Source organism: Nothoprocta perdicaria, unplaced genomic scaffold (assembly GCF_003342845.1).
Source record: "Nothoprocta perdicaria isolate Ctin4 unplaced genomic scaffold, notPer1 scaffold_1, whole genome shotgun sequence".
Classification (NCBI taxonomy): domain Eukaryota; kingdom Metazoa; phylum Chordata; class Aves; order Tinamiformes; family Tinamidae; genus Nothoprocta; species Nothoprocta perdicaria.
This window is the reverse complement of record NW_020454093.1, coordinates 3,605,569-3,628,307: the sequence shown is the minus strand read 5'-3', so window position 1 is coordinate 3,628,307 and position 22,739 is coordinate 3,605,569. Positions and strand designations below refer to the sequence as shown.

At 37.3% G+C, this 22,739-nt stretch overlaps 1 protein-coding gene across 1 annotated transcript in view; it reads left to right on the top strand.

The window, feature by feature from the left end:
* Nucleotides 1-22,739, top strand: part of ANKRD31 (ankyrin repeat domain 31) — a 53,354-nt gene that overhangs the window by 27,621 nt on the left and 2,994 nt on the right. The window contains exons 17-25 of the mRNA XM_026035367.1: nucleotides 3,031-3,207; nucleotides 4,420-4,562; nucleotides 7,079-7,238; nucleotides 7,688-7,797; nucleotides 8,235-8,313; nucleotides 10,507-10,603; nucleotides 12,602-13,637; nucleotides 15,733-15,870; nucleotides 16,481-16,580. Coding sequence (XP_025891152.1) covers nucleotides 3,031-3,207; nucleotides 4,420-4,562; nucleotides 7,079-7,238; nucleotides 7,688-7,797; nucleotides 8,235-8,313; nucleotides 10,507-10,603; nucleotides 12,602-13,637; nucleotides 15,733-15,870; nucleotides 16,481-16,580 — 2,040 coding nt within the window. The remainder of the gene's footprint in view (nucleotides 1-3,030; nucleotides 3,208-4,419; nucleotides 4,563-7,078; nucleotides 7,239-7,687; nucleotides 7,798-8,234; nucleotides 8,314-10,506; nucleotides 10,604-12,601; nucleotides 13,638-15,732; nucleotides 15,871-16,480; nucleotides 16,581-22,739) is intronic.

Sequence of the window (22,739 nt, the reverse complement as noted above, 5' to 3'; positions counted from 1 at the left end):
AGTCCTTTTCCTGCCTCAGGTTCTAATTGTTTCTTGTTTGAATTTGGCTACTGTCTCCTTGGTTTTGGAGGAGGAGGAGAGGAGGAAAAGAGCAGGTGCTTCCTCTTGTTTTTCTTCCTCAGCTTCTGCAATATTTGGCAATGCCAGCACTTAACTTCCCCACTTCCAACTTGCTTCCTCTTGTTGTAGGATTCGCTTGTTACTTCAACTCTTTCTGCAAAGAAAGCCGATAAATGTCATCACTTGCGCTTAATTACTGCAAGAATAAACACTGAACATAGAAATGATTTCCTTCCTTTTTGCAGCTTCTGTCTATTCCTGCTCTATCTTGAGGTTGGTATTTATTTGTAGATCTATAATGTATCTATTTTATGTACCCATATATCTTTTGTATGTGAATATTTTCCCCCCTTTTTTTCTACAATGAATGCAGTTATAATTAAGAACAAACAAAAAAACCAACAACAACAACAAAAACCCCACTTTATCCCAAGCACGGCTCTTGCATTGTGACCTTCTCGGAATTTCATTTCACAGATCGGTTTTTCCACAAGGGAAATTCTTCAGGTAACAGTTTATTCAGCTAAAATTTAATTATTTCCATCATCCCAGAAGAAGGTAGCTGGTTGAGAGGTCATGGGAGAAAGTGTAGCCCTTTGTGTAGCTGAAGGTGTTAATAACTTTGGGGACAGGGACAATAGCATTCAGCTTGCAGCAGGAAAAGAAAAAAAAGACAGGATGATGTTTCTTGGCTTGGGGAGTTTTTCTGTTGTTGGTTTTTATTCCCCTCTATCTCATTCCTCTTCTTCATTAACTGGCTTTTGTATCTTATCTGATTGTCCCCTGTGGTCTTCTTTACATCATTCTGTTCTTGAATAAAGGCCTTTTTTCCCTAGGTGATCACATATGCAGTGTCACCTCACTTGTCTCCAGTCGGTCACCTCCTGGGTGACTGAGTTCTGTATCTTCCTGCTCTACTTATACATAGAGGAGAGGCACAAACATCTTGGTTCTTTACTTACAGTTTGAGCTATGGGAAGAATTACTCATTAGCCAGAGGCAAAGTGTCTGTTTAAAGGATGATACCCTTGAAATACAGCACTCTAAACTGGTCCAGCTGCTGGCTGCAGTAATCTCCCTGCTCTTTCCACCTGTAATCCCTGGATTTTGTATTTGCCAGGTTCCTAGTGCTGGCTCCTGCCCCGCGTGGTAATGCAGGGAGTCCCTGCTTTATGATTCCCATAACAATGTCTGTCCCGTTCCTCTTTTGCAAATATTTCTTAGCAAACATGAAGAAAACTCTTATGCACGACAACTTAACCGGAAAACTTGGCAATTATTTCTGTTCCCTTGCAGCCAGTGTTGCTAAGGGTCATTAGCTTAATGGGCTGTCCTGGGCCGCCTTTGCCTGCCTCTCTAAGGACTCCCTAGGACATTCTGCCGTGAATGGGAGGGGACAAGAAGAACAGGAGAGCAGATGATTGCTCTGGGAGTTTGGACCCAGAAGCTTCTAGACAAAATACATGATCTTACAGAAAAGGAGGGCTCAAATTGGAAGAGCTGCTGAAAAACGTGACCTCACTACATGCTCTAGAATCTCAATTTTCATTTTAAAAAGAAATCTTTATGTAGCCCCCCTGCAATGTGGGCCAAGTGCAAGCATGCAAGGATGGGTGCCCAAATGCTTCCTGGCGGGTTAAAATAATCTCCTGTGAACTCCATGCTGCTGTGCTCTGACTGCAGCAGTACCTGAGCAAGTCCATTTAAAATTAATACGGATACATCCTCACTATTTGTCTGTCTTTAACACTCTTGCCGTGTGTCTCTCAAATGTTTCCACGCAGTCTTGGATGACAAGCTTAGCAGTTCAAAGGAAACTTTGGAAAAGGCAGGAGTAACCTAGAAAAGGTCTGCTGTCAAATCCTGGAAGGTGTTTGATAGTGATGGATACTGATAACTGGAAATATTTGAGAGGGCAGCTTGTCTGCTGAGAAGAAGAAAAGTTTGGGATGCAACAGCAGTAGTTGTTCATATGAATAACTGAAAACAGTTATGTAAAACTTTACAATCCCTTTTATTGAACAAATTACAGATTTTCAAGAAATCAGAGAAAGAACTCTCTGATTTTTTTTCCCTCAGTATTAAAGAGGCAGAAACAGAGGCAAGAAAAAAGCTACCATTCATGGCATCTTGAGATTTACCCATACGTGTGCTTTTTGGTGGCAGGTTTTTTTAGGGGGAGAATGAGGGCCTGTCCTCACTCTACACCGACTCAGTGAGTGGCTTTTTTTAGTCTATTGTTGTCTTTTTATCTCTTGCAATTTTTTTTATTACTTGAGCTCTGAGAGTTAGGTTCTTTTTTGAGAATCATATGATAAAATGTCAAGCAGATGCTCTCTGTTTTGCTGAACCCGTAAGAGAAGGATTAATTCACATTTATTTTGAATTGTAACTTTAATCATGAAGAGGTTGAAATTAAGAGGCAGTTGAGCTATCTCAGTCCCCATTTGTCAAAGATTTGTATGTTTTTGCATGCCACAGCTGCAAAAAAACCCTTGCATAGAAGCGTGTCTTTTGCCAAATGCAGGGTCAGGAATGAGAAAGAGATGAGAATTAAGTCTTCACTTTTATATATTTTCTTAAATAACCTTTATCTGTATGCTTTATATACCTAGCAGGCACGCCTGGTATCTTTAAAGGAGTCCATGAAGAAATGTGAATTGTTTGCTACCTGCATGCAGTGTAAATCTGCTCAGTGTTGTTTCTTAGCCTTTTTTTATTCTTAATCCCTTACACCATTGATAAATCACTTAGATTTGAACCATAAATCCTTTCGCAAAGGGTCTGTGTGTTGTCAGATATATTGTGCAGTACCTGTTTAACCTTTTGATGTAGTCAGTTAATATTAATGAATAAGTAAGGAAAAAGTATTACACAGATTTGCATTAATTCAAATGAGCTGTGAAGCTTGATACCTTGTCTATAATGAAATAGTTTTAATTGTTCCTAATGGGAATCCAATATATTTAGAATCGGCAAAAACAGAAGCTCTGGTTTCACATATGGCCTATCGAACGAGAGCTTGGACAAAGAAAAGAAATGCAAAAGGAGAAAATCGGCTACATATTGCTGCTATGAGAGGAGATTTGTCTTTGGTGAAAACTCTAATATCATCTGGAATTTGTGTCAATGAAAAGGACAATGCAGGTTTGAATTTTTCTCTCTACTGGATTTGTTTTAGGATATAATTTGTGTATAATTTTGCATGATTTCTTATAGCCTATAGAGTTTTATATAGTTTTTATATAATTTAAATAAATGGGCTCTTGATTTGTCATATAATTCTGCTTTTTGAAACAGTGCAACTGGAAAGCTTTAGAAGGTATCTCTTCCTTTATTGTTACTTATTGAATAAGAAGCATAGATAATTTCTTTACAACTATATCAATTTCAGATAATTTTGTAACAGACTGTCAAATGGCGTGAATTCGGGGGCATACCTTATACTGATCAACACAGCAAGAATGATTTTATAGATAGGCATGGGCACTCATATGTTCACACATATATTCCTCACATACAGCATTTACATGAAACCTGTGTAGCTATGGGGTGGGTTTATGGTGTTAAACTGGGAACAGACATAGGAGTCTTTATATCTACCTGAAATAGTTTTTTTTTCCTCATCTCATACATGGAATTTTAATTAGGAAATAATGTATTTACATACCTAAATTTAGGATTGAATCCAAACTTTTCAAAGCGGGAGGAGGATGGGACAAAGCATTTGAGGAGCCCAGGCGGAGCCTTTCCTCAGCAGAGGCAAGAGAGCCTGTCTGCAGAGAGCCCTGGACACTGGGAAACTTGCTGGGAATCAGCGTGGCGGTTCAGAGGATGCTCGTGCCCTCTTCTATTCATCTGTCTGTGAAGCACAATCACACAAACCTTGTTTCTTCAGGAAATCAGCCTAAAAATCAAATTGCCAGTTTATTTTCCCCTCTTTATTCCTAAATGTACAATTCAGTCTATTTTTGTAGTCTCGTAATGGCTACTGTTTCATTTGGATCCCTGGGAGACTTCATATCATAAAATGTCACTGGGATTAAAAATCAGGTTATTAATATTATGCTTCTGAGTTTTTATATTCTTCCTACTCTCCTGATTCTTTCATTTTTTAGTTGTGTAGTAGAAAAGTAAACAGTGTTGGATACACTTTTCTCCCGACATAAACTGAATTAAACAAGAAATAATTTACCTCAGTGTTTTAGGATTTCTTTGTTTAAAATTTACCCTAAAGAGAATACTCTGACTTCTGTTGTACATTAAATACAGCAAAATGTATAATTGATGATTAACAATCCGTATGATTTTTTTTCTCAAATCAGATGAATGTTGTATATGTCATCTTGCTTTTATTAGGCTGGACAGCAATTCATGAAGCTTCTGTCAGGGGATTCACTGAAGTGATGTCAGAGTTGCTGGAAGCTGGTGCTGATATTAACTGCAGAGGTCTGGATGGTATTTTGCCAATACATGATGCTGTTTCTGCCAACTCTTTGGAGGTACAGTTACTTTGCAGTAGCTTTCTCGGGCCCGATTTGCTGAAAAGGGGAAGCAAAGCAAAATCCTGGTTTAAATAAGGGAAGTTGAAGTTACCAATACAATTATAGTGTATATTGATGCTTAGGAAAGCAAGAATCTCTTAAGTAGATTGTGTTAAAATTAGATGAAGAATTTTTCTTCAATAGTTACTTTTTCAGTCTATCAGATAGTCCTTCCCTCCCCCCATTAGAAAATCTCCCCAAATAATACTGAAACCTCTAGTATTCTCAATTTAAGTTTTAAAAAGATGTTTTGATGTAGGTATTTTCCCCTTAAAAGAAATTCAAGCAAACATAATTAACCTCACAGAACTTATTTTTAAAAAGAAAATGAGAATCTTTGAAGAAAAATTTTTTTTTCAAAAATAATCCTTTCAGACAAACATGTGTCAAATTTGACCAAAATTAATGAATAATTCTGGTAACACGCACACCTGTATATTTTGGGAACTGGACTGTTAATCAGAAGAGTTTTGGTAAGCTTTGATGAATACATCTCCTTTTGAAAGATATGGCAGTTGAATACATGTACGAGAAGCTAAAATAGTGTCCTATGAAAGCAGAGGCCTTTTGTGGGCCAGAAAAAAAGGCAAATCTTTAGGAGCTATTAAAAATGACTGATTTTTAAATAGCTTTTTTTTGTCTTTACATAAAATCAGGGATATCTTCGCTGAAATGAAGCGATGCAATGATCAAAAAGTCTGATCTCATATTTAAAAAATGCATTCAGTCATAGTTTTAATCTTCTGTTAAATTATTCTGAATAATATATATATATTTTGCCTTCTGGTTTAAGAATATTTCCGTTTACTATGAAGGAAATTTGTCTCAACTTACATTCTGCTTTAAGAGAATGGGAGAAATTGTGATGTCTTTTCAAGAAGGCAAAGGATACAGTTTACGATCCCTTAGCATGGCTTGGAGGAAACCTGCCAGTGGCCATGCTCCAACTGGTTGTTTTTAAAGGACCAGCTGTCAAAAACATATTTCTGGGAACAGTTCCAATAAGAAAATAATCCTACATGGGAGAGCCTTGCTGATGTCTTGCAGTTGCATTTAGTTTGTCTGGCTTATTTCCCTTTTTCATTTCAATGAGAATGTAATAAAATTAGCAAAGGAATGGGAAAATCATTGCTATAAATAAACACTGCATCTGGGTTTTTTTCCCTATATTTAAAACTGGGGGGTGTCTAGAGGTGCTCAGAAAGCTCACTACATATTGCTAATGCAAGGAGCTGAAATACCTAAAAACTCTTCCTACAAAAGCGAGGATTCTTTAGGTATCTCCCTAAACCAGCTGAAGAACCGAGTCAGTGTGAGGGGAGGTGATGGGGCTGTGGTGGCCCTTGGCAGAGGAGGAGGCCTGGGGCAGCCCCAACAGGGCAGTGTAGGTGGCTGTGGGGCTGAGACCTCTGTGCTCCCAGGTCCCCCACCCAAGTGACCTCCCCTGTGCAGCCTGGGGCTTCCTCTTCACTTGGCCTTGGGGGCTGAGAAACGTTAGTCGGGGGAGCTGCTTTGGATCCCCGCTTGTGCTCGGCCAAATGGCTGCCTTTGTTTGGATGAACAAATAAAGAAAATGTTTTGGCACAGTGAGTTCTAGGGAACCAAGGAAAAAAATATGTAGATTGACTCCAGTGTACCAGCTTTACTCTGATTTCTCATCACACCTTTTCAGTGAGGAAGGATAAAACGAAGGAGATGATTTCGCAGGCCTGGTATCTGTCAGTAGGCTTCCCAAACATATTTATTACTCAGTATCTTTTCTTTTTTGTTTGAAACCAGTGGAGAAGGTTGTGACTGATTATTGCACTGTTCTAAAGACAGCAGAAAAGATTTGGAATGTCTATAAGGTATTTTTCTCTCTGACGCTTACAAGCACTCTGGATATTCAGCACAAATCCAAAATACAAACGTAAGAGGGAAGTAGAAATGCTAAAAATGGGAAATCATAATACAAAAATTCTTCCACATCCAAGCTCTGACCCTGTCAACATTTTCATGTGAGCAGAATTTTAGGAGATAGACAGTTCTACTGACACCACTAATGTTATTTCCACATTTTAAAACTAAGCAGAGCTATGCAAGTCAGACAAATCATCAGTGCACGTAGCTGAAAAACAGGAGGACTATCAAATGCCTAAAGAAAAATTCACTGCTTTTCTGAACTCTGTTCAGTTTCTTTAAATTAGATCTTTCATGTTTTGTAACTGTTCTCTATAGCAATATTTTAAACATAGTAAATTTAACAATTTGTGAAATATTTGTGTATTTTAATGGAAAATTGAAAGTGTAAAATGCAAATATGTTGTGTTAAAAAGCCAGTTAAACCATTTAGTTGAATTGTGAGTGTAAATGTAACAGATTTTAGTATATCTTATTTGAATCTTTATTATTCATAGCTTATGTTAGATACAATACACATAGTTGTATGATCTGTACACAACACAAATAATTACAATACAAGCAATATATAATAGGCAGTGAGAATTCTACTGCAGCATGGAGCAAATCCCCATGAGAGAGATGATTTTGGCAAAAATGCCCTGGATAAAGCCTGTGATGATGAAATGAGAGAACTGCTTAAGTCTTACGGTGCTATTGACTCTGGACATTCTGTTGAAACTGTTAGGGTTGCAAGTAAGTTTATTTTCACAGTGCAAACCCTAGGTTTATACTGTAGTTGCAAGGAAAGCGATAGACTTAGAATGCTCCGGATTTGCAGAGCTGCATCTTTCCTGACCCTGCTGTTTTTAAAGTTATTAATTCTTAGTTATTGTTTATTTGTAGTCAGAAAGCAGGATATGTGATTTATTTCTCCCCAGAGAACCTGAGGAAAAAGGGCATAATTGGCTCCATAGATTTTCTTTATCTTCCATATTTTTATTTTCATGAACCTTGTATTTTTGAAAAAAGTATAGTAGCTTTAGGGACTATTTCCCTAGACCACCTAAATTTGATTTCATTTACATATCCAAGATATTTATGTAATCTGCTATTGCATCTTGGTAGCCTATATTAGCTAATCTAACCTATTATGCTACTGCAATTTGATTTTAAATTATATTTATTTTTTCTTAATTGTGGAGAGAGGAAATGTAATCATCCTACTAGGTCAAGAAGATCAAAAGTTATTTGTAATGACTGCTATAAAAATGGTGATGCAGCTTTGGTGCCACAGTATGAGAAACGCGGTGTGGTAAGTAGAAAAAAATAGAAGAGCTTTGTAAAACTGCTTCATAGTGTAGTACTGCATAATGTCATCTACTGACTGAATAATATTAAAATATCATTAAAATAGGTAACCTTTTGGAGTCTATACAGAGAATAGTGTCATGCAGGGTAAATGGTTGCTCACAGTATATTTTATGAGTTTGTATACTATCATTTCTCTCTATTCATGATTCCTGCATATTTGAACTTAGTGTAGGAAACACTTGCATACTTTTGTTATTACTCATGTGAATGGAAAAAGGTCAGCAATCCTAAAATTCTCATCAGATTTTCAAAATGGCCCTTTGGAAGTGTAGGGATTTTTCTTTATGAAAATGGAAGTATTTAGAAATAGTTTAATTATGGGGTGTGTTATGTGGTGCACTTGTCTGTACCTCTTGTGATTATTTCTCTGTGCATGAGTCTGATGCTGCCATACAAGATACTGTCCAGAAGCAAGAAGAACTGTTGCTGCTTGAACTGAGATCTTCCAAAGATGCAGGTAGAAATCAATTCAAGCTGTTTTAGTTTTTGTTGGTTTTTTTTTTTTTTTTTTTTTTTTTGTAAATTATCTGATAGCAGTGTTTTAAAACCAGTAGGCAAGTAGTGGATTTGAGCATCTGCTTTTGGAAGATACAAGAGAATAAGATTTTGATCGCAAATATGTATACAGGAGTATTCCCAGTTTACATGGGAATGCATATGATAACAAGGAAAGGAAGCCACCTGGAGGCATGCAAATAACAGTGTGTGTTTCAGAATTGTATGGAAAGGGATCATTAGGTAGGAACACACGCTGTTGGCAACACTGCTTAGTTGTGAGTGCCTGAGATTCTGCTGGAGCCCCTCCTTGGCCAAAAGCACCTTTTTCTGTCCCTATAACAGTGGGTGCAGCATTTTCTTTATAGTGTGGCTGAATTTTCAGGGTCTTAAAATAATTTCTGTAGAAGAAAAAAAAAAAAAAGAAAAATTTAAAGACATGCTTTGTCGATGACTGGTAGTTTCAGAGATGCTGGTGCCTGGGGATGTCATTTGTCTTAAGCTATCAAACCTCAGGTCAGATTAGTCTCCAGAGCCTCCTAAGTGACACTGACTCCTGGGAGATCACAGTGTCTTCTCTCAAGTCACTCTCTCTGGCTGCCCCTGCCTTCTAGCCATGACTTTGTAGGTCGGAGCAATTCTGGCCCTTGAATTTTTTCCCCCTGACAGAAGGAAGGATCATTAATTCCCTCTGCCACCCCACCAAGTCTACCTCTAAGTTGTTTTCTGCTACATAGAGACCAGATCTGTGATTGTGTTTGTGGAATCTGCTATAGCTCCCCAGCTGAAATAGCTTGGAGCTTTCAAATTACTCAAATTATATTTCAAATAGTCATAATCCTTTTTAAAATAGCTGTGAAATATGAAGTTGTACAGCTGCATAGCTTCCAAGTCAAGCCTATGCAGTAGAAAAAATCATTAAAAATTACTTGAAAAAAAGTTTGACTAACAGATAGACGGTGTAATATGCTAAGTCCTGTATGCATAGTAAAGCATTTGTGCATGGTAAGGCAGAAACAGATCTGTGCAGTTCCCTAAAAGAGGAAAAGAAGAATTTTTCCCATTTAGGTGCCTGAGAGAAGTGAGCATAGTGATGTGTAACCATTACTGACAAAACCATTCATCATCTGGTGCCTCTCGAATAAAACCACAGCTGTTGCTTGTGAGGAGGCCACTGAGACTGACTGAGACCACAGAAGAGTAAAGAGTTTTACAGTACAGAATATAAACCTCAAGGTGTTTACATGTGATACAATCTGCTCTAAATATTAGAACCTTTGCCTATTAAGCTGCTTTAATAAGAGAACTGTTTCAGTATTTTTCTATTTTAATAAATAAGTAGATGTTTGTAGATACTATGAAATAGCTTCCTGGAAACATTTTCTAAATGTCATTTTAAATCCTCTTATTTCCCCCTTTTCCACAATAATAGAAATCTTTATTTTCTTGAATGAGAATTTAAATAATTGGACTATAGGCATTTAGTGTGCTATCTTAATGGTATCCACTGGACATGATCATTAAGCTTCCTGTTACGTTTTATGTCTAGGAAAAGAGAGTGTCTAAAGAAGAATTTTAATTTCTCTTTTCATTGCAAAGAATTGTAGCTAACAGCAAGGGAAAATTTGTAACCCATTTTCATTTTATAATATGTAATTGAAACTGTGTAAAACTATGGTACATGTATTTCTAGCATATACTTAACTTGGAACAGTCTAAGCTCATCAAACTATTTTATAATTCTTAAACATAAGCATTTTAGCCACCTTCTTAAGACTGTGCAGCATCTGTAAGGAGGCTCCCGTGTAACTGTCACGTTGTGCAGTTCCTCACAACGTGAAGACTTTGAGGAAGTTCCAGAGCTTATCAGCCATCAGATAGATCTCTTAATAACTTCCTAGATGAGGCTCTTGATCATCAAAATTTTCTCATACTTGGGCTGCTTATCTTTAATATAAGTTTATATTTCATTCTTCCTATTAAGAATTTAATTAAAAATACTTCTACGTAAATAGCTTTTAACATGTATGAGAGTATCAGCTTATGCTATTACAGTATTTTCATTTTTTTGACTACGCATTTACTGCATCAAAAATGTTATTATTTTCCTCTTTTTATTGCCATCATCATTTTGGCTATGTCAAAATATGGACAGAGGCATATATCCAAAAACTGTCTCAGATACAAGATGCTTTGAATGAAGTGCTTTCAAAACAGAAAATGGAAAGGGATACACTTGCTAAAAAATACAGGTAGGTAAAATACAAGGTTTGCATTCATAGAAATCTGTCCTTTTTTATAAAAAGCAACACTAATCTTAGGTTATTAGCTAGCAAGTTATTAGTTGGAGATTATAAAGGTAACAGGGAAGATAATTGTGTGCATTTCCTTCTGATTCTGCTAAAGTGTGATTCCTGTTAACCTCACCTACCTGCAATTGGAGTGCACGTCAAGGAAGAACTGCAGGGTTTGGTGAACTCACGTTAGTCATTTACTGTACACTCCTTGAGCACTGCTTTTAGGTAGTGAACACAATGAAGGGTGAAAGAGAAACTGTAGCAGAAGTTAGGGCATGGAGGTGCTGAGCAATTCCATGACTTCTGCAGCATCACGGGAGAAAGCACTGGCAACTCGGATGCTACATTGAGTGTCCCTGTCTCCAGCGCTGTTTCTTTAGCAATCCTGAACTGGGAGTGATCAAGCAACAGCTCTCAGGAGCAGCCCAGAGCAAGGCTTGCAGGGCTCACCGCTGTTCTCTTTCATGAGGACACCTCAGACGTGAGCTGCTGCTCACTGTGCCTGCTTCTGTGTCTTAAAAGGCCTCTTGCCTGAGGAAATTAATTTGCTTTCCTCTGAGAGTGATTAGTTGAAGACTGGTCGTGTTGTGAGTTCATGTACAGTATACAACTTTCAAGTTGTTCTGTAACAAACCATATAATTTGAGGAAAAATTGACCAAAGCACCTTTGTCATTTCACATTTTCCCAACTGTAAGAGATAAGATATATAGATCACACAGATAATAAGAAAAAAAGTTTTCTTTCGTTTTTTAATGTGCAGAGAAGTTAGGATTCCAGATCATCCTTGGGAACAAACTAGTGAGTAAGAAAAGGATAACATAATTAACTTAGCATTTATAAAAATGTATCTGCCTTCTAATATTGAGAAAACTATTCCAGAGCAGAGTGATAAATATTTCTGAAGCAATGCAGATGCCCTGCAGCTAATACAACATCTATCCGTCAAATGTAATGAGCTACATACCAAGTTACATTGTATTTTCTTTTTATTATTTATGTGGTGAGCATTTTATTTTAAACTAATTAGTATATAACTTTTTGCAGCATAATATATGAACATGATATTAAAATGTGTCTCCCCATTAAGAAAGTTGAACCAAAAAAAAAAGGCACTGTTTTTGTTAGTGACTCTGAGTTACTTTGCCTGTGCCATTCAAGTCATCAGTATCTTTCCCTCACTCTCTCTTCAGTTGTGGTATATCAGGAAGCTTTGCAACTTGTTCTGTAGCTGTATAGCAATAAAGCGACAGCTTTCCTGAAGAAATACTGGTAGGAAACTGTGCAGCGTTCATGGCCAGTCCTGGCCAGGACTTACTCCTTGTTCAAAGACTGATGTGCTCATACACTGATGGCTTCGTGGTTTATGAAGACGTGCAGTAGCAAATGATCCTACAGGAGGACCCTGGGCACCAGTACTGCCATGCTCTGGTTTTAGTCCCTGTTCTGCACCTAATGGTCTTGCTGTGCTTTGGACCCCTCAGCAGTCTTACATTTGGTATAGTGGTACGTGCAGAGCCTCTCTGCTATGGGTGGAGTGAAAAGCTGAATTCAATGAACTAACGTGTTCCTTGGTGATAAGAGACCAGCCAGTGAGATAAGAGACCAGGCAGTGAGAATATAGACCAAGCTTCAATTCTGTGAATTAAGGGTGGTACAGGAGGACAAGGCTGCTAGTGTAGTTTTTATGCTTTGCATTGTGGCCTGCTTTTAGGCATGATTCTGTGGTTTGTCATGCATACAGCTTGGGGTTTCAACCATAAGCTTTGTGCATGATAAGAAGGTTCTCCAAATTTTGGAGGCCGGCAAAGTACCTTTAAGCATGTGCCCGTTCTTTATGGATCTGTTAAACTGGTTTTGTGTGTGTGTGTGTGTGTGTGTGTGTGTGTGTGTGTGTGTGTGTGTGTTCAGAATAGCTGTGGTATCTTTATTTTTACTTTTATATTTCCTATAGGGCTTCAGTGGAGTCTTTCAAAAAAGGAGCACTGAGAGAACAATTAGTCAAGCTTGCTTCTAGGCAAAAAAGTCTGTTGAATGTTGCCCAGAACCAGAAGAAATTAGTCCAGAAAATACAAAATTACAGAAAAGAAAAGCAGGTGTTTGCAACACATTCAAAGAAACAAATCTCACACACACCTATTTGCTATGGAAATAGTAAAGAACAAGATTTAACTACTGATAAAGTCACGTGTCCTGATGTGGTTACATTTAGTACAGGGCCTGGTGCCAGGATGCCTAACGGCAACAGAGTAGAAGCAGATCTCTCTTTAGAAAAGAGATTTTCAGCTCAGGAATGCAGCCAACATCCAAACAGCTGTTTGGCTGAGAGAGGAGCAAATAAAGAAGCAATTAGAAGCAAAGAGGTTTCTGATCATGGTTTTGCATCTGGAAACAGGGTAAGAGGATATCCTGTCAATATCCTGTCAAAGGTGACCAATGTTGTAGAAGTGGGGACGTTACCTTCAGTTGCTGCTGCTGAAACAAATCGCTTACAGCAAAGAGTCATTGATTGTGCAGCAGCTGCAGATCCAGGGAACAAGTCTCCAAATCCCACTGCAGTGGCCAACACATTAAGCATTTCAGAGGCCCAAAGCGCTGTCGTCAGTAACAGTATCTGTCAGGCGAGCAGTGGCTGCGCGCGAGTTCCTCCTGCTGCGGATCCACGCCGAGATGGAAATAAGAAGGACACTTCCCAGCAGCAGCAAGTGTTTGCAGCAACATCCACGGAGAACTCTCTTAATGCTCTGCAGGAAGTGACTTATCAGAGCAGCGTTGACTCATTTAATGCCAACTTGGTGCTTACAAGTCTGGTCTCAAACACAGATTATCCAATAAACCTCAGCCAGAAATCTTCGCAGAGCAGTAGTAGTCAGCAGTGTGAACAAAAACAACTGAGGTGCAGAGGAAATAAGAAAAAACTTCAGTTAATTGATCTGCTCCAGTTGGGAAGGATTAAGCCAGGAGAAAATGTTCTAGAATTCAAACTTCAGGTAATTGGTCAGGTAAAATAATGTTATTTTAACAAATAATGAAAAACCGACTTCTGAATTGAAAAGGTGCAGTTCTCATAGTTCTGTCTGTTTCTTTAGCACCTAATATTGAAAATTGTGTTTATTATTTGCAGATGATATTTTGTGTTATAACGAAAAATGCTACATTGGATGATATTGTCTGCCAGACCATGATTTTAACATCCCAAATATGCATATATAAAATTTGTGCTTAACTGTTCATTTCACTTCAAAATTTATTATTACTAGAATGATTGGTCTGCGTTGTATAATACCTCATCTTAAAATTGGAAGATTCTTATGACTAAATGTAGTTCTTGGAAGGCATTATCAAAACCTTCAGATCATGAAATGTAGTATCAAAGACTTTGTGGTGCCATGATAGACATGAATATATGCAAAGTTACTTGCTTACATGCCAGCTGATTCTATAGTTTACACATTGGTATGCACTAAACATGTTTTTAAAAAAAAAGACAAAAAAACCCTTCTTTTTAATATAAAAGCATGCCCTTGTGCCTCCAAATATAGTGCAGATTTATGCAGCAGCAGCTGCCAGGGAACTAACTTAGTGCTTAGCAAGTGATGGAATTATTGAGGGCTGTTATTGACTGAATTCCCAGCTGTGAGCTAGTTAATTTCCAGGGCAACATATTGATTAGAACATGAAAGGGTCTTTGCAGCTCTCTCACTAGGTGTAGTTAATGTAGAAAAGACTCCTTCCTTCTGCACTTGTAATCTGCTCAAGAATACTTTTCTGCTGAGGTTAGTGATTTTATGTGTTCTCATGTTCCATAACATGAGACAGTGTGAGTAGGCTGCAAACAGATCTGCACTTTGTCATGTCATAGATACAGATATATACACAGTTCTTATTTTCTCTGAAGGACATGTAATATTCTTCAAAATGCCCAGGTGACTATACTGAAGGATGAGGAACTCTGTACGCTTGCTGCCGTCTCTCAGCACTGTTTTCTCTGATACTAGCTTGATGGATATGGGTCTTAGTTAAAACCCACCATGGAAGTATTGATATTCTGGGCATAGACAAGTTAATCTGCAAATGGCCATTATTTTTTTATTGGTAGGTAGCACTTTGCTACCTTTGCAGACACTGAAGTTCTAAGGCAGTATCTGTTGCATTTTAAAGAGAAGATCACTAAAGCTTTTTCCTATATGGTTATGGATACCTACTTGGTAAAAAGGTACAGTTAATATATAATGTCTACTTCAAGTTAGCTTTGGGCTGTCAGGATGCAGTGTTTGGGCATTATAGACCCAATACTGTGAACAGGACTAGCATTCATCACAGTGTTTGAGTTAAACATCTTGCTTCCAAATCTTACAGCTACAGGGCCAAGCCATTGGATATTGTAAAAAAAAAAAAAGTCAATGTTTTCTAATGGACCATTCTCTTATTGTAATTGCTTAACGTGTATACTTAGCAACCTGGTTAAGTTCATCAACAACTCATTTTAACATTATTTAACCTTAAGACTTGTTATAACTCCTGATTTGGCAATTCTGATTTTAATGTCTGTGGACATGAATGAAATGCAATTTTTGTGCAAAGTGTATATTTCCTCTTTCAATTATTGCCAGTGCATGCATTTGTTCCGTACATATAAGGGAGGTTGTTATTGAATAACCGTTTCTTGGAAGACAAACTTACTCTCTGTGAGGTCCTGAGTTCATCACTGCAAGATAATTATATTCATAGCTCCCTTATGTCTAAGAGGAACTAAGAGGCAAGCAGTGTCTTCCTAAGCACTTGCTTAGTGCTTAGGAAGAAAGGCATTTTATTTCACATATAGGGGAATTTGTCTTCTGGCAGTGGTATCTTTGTGACCAAAACATCTCATTGTGAAGTAAGTCATCATATTTTATATATCATAGCTTATGAGAATGGCATTGGATTCCTTAAAATTTCCAAAGCAAAATATAGAATTAATTAGCTGCAACTTCTCGTTAATATGGTCCTTCTCATTGATGTTTTAAGGGTATTAAGTTAACTTTTTTAAAAAATTTATGAGTTGCATTTTTCTTTCTTTTTTTTTTTTTTTTTTTTTTTAAGGAATTTAGCTATAAAGCCACACTCTTAGAGAATGGGAAGATCAAAATCAGTAACAGAATACTTCAGAATCCAGTTCAGTGGGTTAAAGAACTACTAGGAAATGATATTTCAGTGACTTGGAAGTATGTGTGGAATAAGGTAGGCCTGATTTTAATGCTAAAAATAGTAATAAAAAATCGGAAAAAAATTCTCACGAATGTATAGTTTATAAGGTAAAACAATTGGGAAATATTTTCACCTTTTTGGATCTCCATATAGTTCTTAAAGCAAAAGAACACACAAGCACAAATTAAATAAAGAAAAAGACCCTTCTTACAGTTAAAAAATAATCAGTAAACAAAGATCCTATAGCCCCTCAAAAAGTGTAGCTGTACTGTGATGAAATTCTCCAAACTGTTGAAAACATGTGGAGTGCCCACTCTGTGAGTTGTTGGTGCTTTGAAAGAATAGTTTTAAAAAATATAAGACTGGAGGCAAAAATGGAGAAGTTACTAAGAGAATAAAAATTAGTAAACTCATCAAAATGTCAAGGTGCCCAGGCACAGATGTTGTGAAAGTATTGGCAGAGTGTAGAGGACTTCTCAGATGTTTTTTTTTTTTTTATTCAAAATTCAAATGAGCATAATTGTCACTTTATCTTGATAAATATAGATCAAACTGTTAAGTGCATAAACCCAATTTGGAAACTTATCGCAAAACTCGCAAATAACTAAAATGGCCAGTTATCCATTTAGATTTTCTTGAACAGGTTACGTATCTTGGGACGCAGTTGTCAAATTTTCTTGTTGAAGAAGTGTCTGTTTCTAATGACCTGGAATTACCACAGAGCCAACAAAGAGAGCGTGTGGGTATGTACCAGTTAAAATCCAATATTTATGGGACTGGAAGTAGCAGAAAGTGATTTCTAACGAACTTCAATTCCACATCTCCACTACTGTGTATTGATCTCTTCTGAGCTGCACGCCTATCGCAGATCCCTGCTTGAAACGTATAGTGACAAAGTATAATTATTAATGATTTGGTTGCTAAGTAACTTTATATTTTAAAAGCCTAAATACAGAGAGAAATAAAGCTTTTAATAACCTATATAACACTTATTTACTATGTTGGGAACTCAGATAATTTTCAATCACATGTACATATTAAAATCAAAATAAATAATCTATGCTAGTGGAGATCCCACTATGCCCAGCTAATGAAAATAACTAGAGGAACATTTATATTTATATATATTTATGTTTTATTCTCTAAAAATAAGCAAATTATAAGAAACAGAGCATATTAATTTGACATATAGCAGTGAGCAACTTTTTCAGAACTGCCTAGCAGACTTAAAAATTTTAACTTAATTTTTATAAATAATGGGTTCTCAGAGAAACCTGATAGTCGATGGCACTTAGACGTGGAAAAGTCTTTTGGGTGGTTGTGACTGGTTATTTTAATTTGAGGAGTCAATGCAGCTCGTGTGAGCATCAGGCTTGGTCTGTTCTGAATCTACTAAGAGTAATTTCAAATACCATAATTTAAAATATCTAATTTGATGTTTGAAATGCCGTGTGTGTCAGGCCAAGAGCATCCAGGTGGTGACTAACATTGCCCAGACTCAGTTAATTTTTTTCTCACAAATAGTTTAGGAAGACAGTGGTGCTTCATCACCAGCCGTAGGTGGGAATTGGGAGAGGGAGTGCCAAAGAGGATGATCACACTGGCAAGGAGGCGTTCTTGGTTTCCCTTCCATTTGAGATGCTGTGTGGCCACCCATATCCTGGGAAATTGAGCGGTGCCTTAGGAGCTCCAGAAGATAGTTAATCTGCACCATTACATCGTGAGAACAATTGGGAATTTAGGCTCTTCCTAGACAATTTTGAGGTCTGGTTTGATGGTTAGCATGTTCCAAGTGACATTCCCAAAGAGCAATTTGTCTGCAGCGAGCCTGCTTGGAAGCATGAGAGAGCTTATTAGCATGGAAGTGGGCTACTCTGTGCCATGTGCCCAGGGCAACTGTTTAATTTTCTAGTATACTTATACCCTGTGTGTATTCTGTAAAGTACAAGTTTATTCTGATTTTTTTTAAGGAATTAATGCTGTCTTTCTGGATTTTTTTTTCTGGACAGCCTGGAGCATGTTTAAAAGAGAAGGGTGGGGCCTGCTAATTTGAGCCCCAAAATTTTAGAGGAGGAGGATCCTCATTCAACCCTCCAGCCTCCCATGTCTTAGCTCAGTATCGTAGTCACTGTTGTATGAAGAGAATGGGGAAGCTGAAAGAAAACGATACAGACTGTAGTCCTGCTTCTTTCTAGACATCCATTTTTAGTCATCTTTCCTTCTGAATAATTTTGTACATAGCCCAGTTTAGGAAGCATGTCATAAAAACCCAAACCAAAGCAAGGTCACTAGGAAAGATGTATGAAGGAGTTCCTATTCTCTGAGTGCTAGCGGTATAAAAAAGGTACCAACTTTTCAGTGCTGGTGAGACTCAGGTGCGTCGAGGTTTGTACAGCAGCAGGATTTTAGGCACCTAAGTAACATTAATGCAAAAAATCAAAGAGCCCATGAAATAGAGAGGTCTGAGAGCAGTACAGATTTTTAGTAGAAGCTTTAAGGACTGCAGTTTTGGAGTTAGACATCTAAATCCTAACTGAAGTTAACTTCAGACTTGTATGTTTGTTGGAGTCTGGACCTTTAGTTTCTCCTAGAATCATGCTAGCAGAAAGCTGTAATTACTCTATTCTAGTGTGAGAGAGAATGGAATATTAAGAAGATAAAATAGCATTTCTAGGCTGTCTATATGCAGAAATGCAGAAGAGACTGTGATTACATAGCTTGGAATTTATCTCTATTTTCTGACACATGTAATAGAGACTTAATGTTTAGCAAAAAAATGGTCAAGAATAAACAAGGATTAAGGAGCAGATGTCAGCTGAATAGCAGATGTCATCTGCACAGCAGATGTTGGTGTCAGAAATTTCGCATTCAGATTTCAGTGAAGCAGCTTAAAATAACAGCATAAGTGCACTTTTAATAAGTGCAGTATGAAAATTCAGAATCTCCTTTCCCTGGAAAACCCTAGCATTTTGCCCTCATGTTTTTGGAGGAAAGCTGAGAAAGATGAGTGTAGTTTAGTAATTTAGAATTAAGGACACAGATGAAGAAACTCAAATCGCTGCTTTATCCAAATCTCATGACTTAAAGGAGCTTGACTAAGCATAAATAAATATTTGGGATAGGGTATTATTGAAATAGTAGTACATCACCACCAGCAATGATGCTAACAATAATAACGTAGGAGAGGAGACGTGTAAAAAAAGCACCCAGCATCTGACAAATGCCTTTGCTGTGTGACCTATAGCAGAATATTCTATTAACTACACCATGTCCCATTCATGTGACTGTAAAAGATGGGGAGATAAACTATATTTACTTTATATTCTGTACTTTGGAAGCAAAGTGAGATGGGAGATGAGTAGCTGTACCTAGATATTTTTCCATCTCATAGGCATTTCAAAGTACTGCTGTTATTTGAGGTCTGGCTTCAAAATGAATCTTTGATGGTATTTGAATGTGTACTGTGTTCTTCTTTTAAGGTATATAGGCAAAATACTTCGAAGTATTTTCTAGTATTTATAACTTCCAGACGTTTGCTTTAGGTAGTTACATACTTTACAATGAAGTAAGTAATTCTGCCCACATGATTTACAAGCCCCCTATTTTCCAAGAACTTTGCACCCCCATGACTGAAGTACAGGCTCATGCCCACAACATGCGTGTCCTTTCCGGAATCCTCTACTTACTCTTATTTGACCATCAGCTGATAATGAATGTTTGACCATGACTGTCTTGGAGTTGAGCTAAATACCTATCAAGACCTTTAAAAAATCATTTTTAGAGACCAGGAAGGAAAGAAAAAAGCTCCTAATAGCCGCATGTCATGTAAGCCTATTCTAATAATTCAGTTGTAGTAACTGAATATCTGATTTCTTATTTGCAAGCCAGTTCTGTCTGAAACTGGCAGATTGCTTCAGAAGGGACTAGGTGGCACTCAGCGTGATCACACAGAATTATTACACACTCATGAAGGTTAGATGGGACCTCTGGGCCTTTCTAGTCCAACCTTTTGCTCAAAGAAGGACTAACTTCCAAGTTAGATCAGGTAACTCGTGGCCCATCCAGTCAAATTCTGAATGTCTCCAAGGTCTTTTCCCCGCATCCCTGTATGGTCTGTTCCAGCAATTAACTATGCTCATGGTGACTTTTTTCCCATATATCTGGTTAGCCTCTCTATTGTTGCTGCTTGTGACTGTTGCCTGTCTTTGCTGTGTACAGAAATGTTATTTCCTGAGTAAGCTGAGCTAAAAGTAAACAAAATGACTTCTAATTAGTAACTTTAAACATTGGCTTTCTGGCATTTTTACTTTGTGAAATGAGTTGTCAAGGAAATCCTTTAAAAATCAACCCATCTTCTTAACTCATCAACTAACCTATAACATTTTCATCTGCTTTGGTGGTCCTGTGAAAACAGAGAAGATTGAGACAATTAAATTTGTTGAAAATAATCTTCCTATTACACACATCCATCTTTTCCTATCTTATTTATGAGAACAGTAAATGAAAGGGGATGTGGTAAACAGCCAGCCTCAAGAGCAGCAAGCTACTGCCCTGCTTGAAACGTTTCTAAAGGAGAGGACAGACTTTTGACGCTGCCCTCCAGCAGCCTCGAGTAGTGCCTGTAGGACTATCTGATGATCCTCCTCACCTTGGTGAGCCCTCAGACACTTCTGTTCACTCCTCTTTTTTCTTTCAAGGGTGACTTTTAACAAAGTTGAGGCAAAGCCTCTAAAGAAAAGAGAATTCAGTTTTTAAATCATCCCACAATGATAACCTGGGGGAAAACTCTAAAGGTTGCTCTAACGCTGCACATAAAACCCGCTGAATGAGTCACAGATCCTGCAGATTGTGCCAGTGTGAGGGAAAAAAAAAAAAGTTACTGTTTTTTCTCTCAGATAGTTGTTCTGACCTAAGCTGTAATTTGCTTTGTGCTTTGTCTTCTATTTGGTTCTTCCAATTTGCTCTTCAGTGTTTTATAAACTTCAAGAATTTTAAAGTAAGTTATTTTAACTGTAGAAGATTGGCCCTGAGACTCTCGTCCATTAACTGGACACACTACGCTGACAGTTTATAATACGTTTCAAAATAATTTTCTTTTACTTTGAAATGAGTGTCCAATTGAATCATTGCATAAGCAAGTGTACAATAATTCAAAGTAATAGATTTTTAAAAGAAAAAACATATGATGGGAAACTGTAGCCTGCAAGTGATAACAGAAAATAGTCTTCCAGTAATACTTTTAAAACAATCTAACTCATTTTGTAACAGAAGATACTAGTGAATACATTTTTTGTTGTTGAAAAACTCAGTAATTTTTTTATTTAAACAGAATGATGAACTTCATCCAGGTTTGGATTTGTGAAGCTAAAAGGTCACTTGCTGTATAAAAATATTTGTAGTAGGAAAATGTAATTAGGTATTATAGTTTTAAAGTACTTAGATTTTCTTTATAAATTCCATTTTGAATATAGACTTTTACAGAAGTCTGTATACATTTCCAGATGGCTATATGCATAAGTGTTAACCATTCCACTGTCAATTTTGAGGGAAGAATTAGATAACAGCTCTTCCAAAGAAAAAATAGATTTATTTTTTAAGAATAAAAGGCATGAATTCTTGATCTTTAATCGTGCTTTCAAATCCCTTTTCCATCTGGACATATTTTTAATTTTCAAAAGCAGAGGGTAACTGAAAAGCTCATTTTGGATCTGTTAAAATAAAAAGACAAATGTTTCTAGATACAGTTATTTTCTACTCCATGGCACTGCTTCTGTAGTCCTCATTGTAGGATAGAACTCTAGTTCTTTACTGTATGGATGAAGAACTACTACTTATTCAATCTAGCATTTTATTAGACTCAAGAAAACAGAATAATAACAGAATAAGAGGAAGAGAAGAAGCACTTTAAAACACAACAAAACCAAAACAGAGGAAATTACATGCAGAAATGAATCCAGCTATATTATTTTTGCAGAAATAGTGCCCATGAGCAAATGAAGGTAGCAGCCATTGCCTCCTACCTGTCGGTATTTTTCCTCCCAATTCCTATCGGTCATAAGTAAAGAATTACTCTTGGAGTCAAGGCGGAGGACTTGGTCTTTAAGAAGTTCTAGAAAATGTGAACTAGATTTATTTGGTGAGATTGGTAGGTAAAGGGCTCAGAGATTAAAGTTTTCCAGTCGTATTGGGGGCTAAGGATTGGGCAGCAGAGAGTTTATGCCTGTGCTCTTTCAGCAGAAGTTGTTTTTTTCACAGCCTGAGTCCTAGAAACGAGTTGAAAGCTGCTGATTTTAAAGAGGATACAAGTTCCACAGTCTGTGCCAACTGATCTGACATGCTCTGCAAAACTTCTCAAAGACTTTGTGGTGTATAAGTACAGCATTTACTGAAATCTGAAAATAACTAAGAGCTTTTCATTTTCACAGCACTTAATTGCAGTATCTTACACCCGAGTTCATTATTAAAGCAATGATATACCATATTCTTAAGACATATATCTATTTACCTGCGTATCTTTAGAACAATCCCTATGTGAAAAGGCACTATTACAAGAGAAAACATTTCCAAAAGTGAAGAAAAAGAATGTCTTTCCTCCAGATATGGTTTCTCAAGATAGGTTGTTAAATTAGCTTAAGCCTTTGGCAAGAAAATTTCCTGTGCTTAGAAACAACATGTGGGCATTTCAGGAGGAAAAGGAAGGTTTTTTCAACAAATCAAGAGGGGTTGTAGTGACACCTGTCATGGGAATTACTGTGGGAATTGGCACCAAGTGTATTACAGCAGATTCTACATTAAAGACAACCTTTCAGCTCATTTTATGCCATAAACATGTCCACGTATGAAAAAAATCCCTAGGCTGATTTCAATTCTTTCCTCCCTCCCTCCCTCCCTCCCTCCCTCCC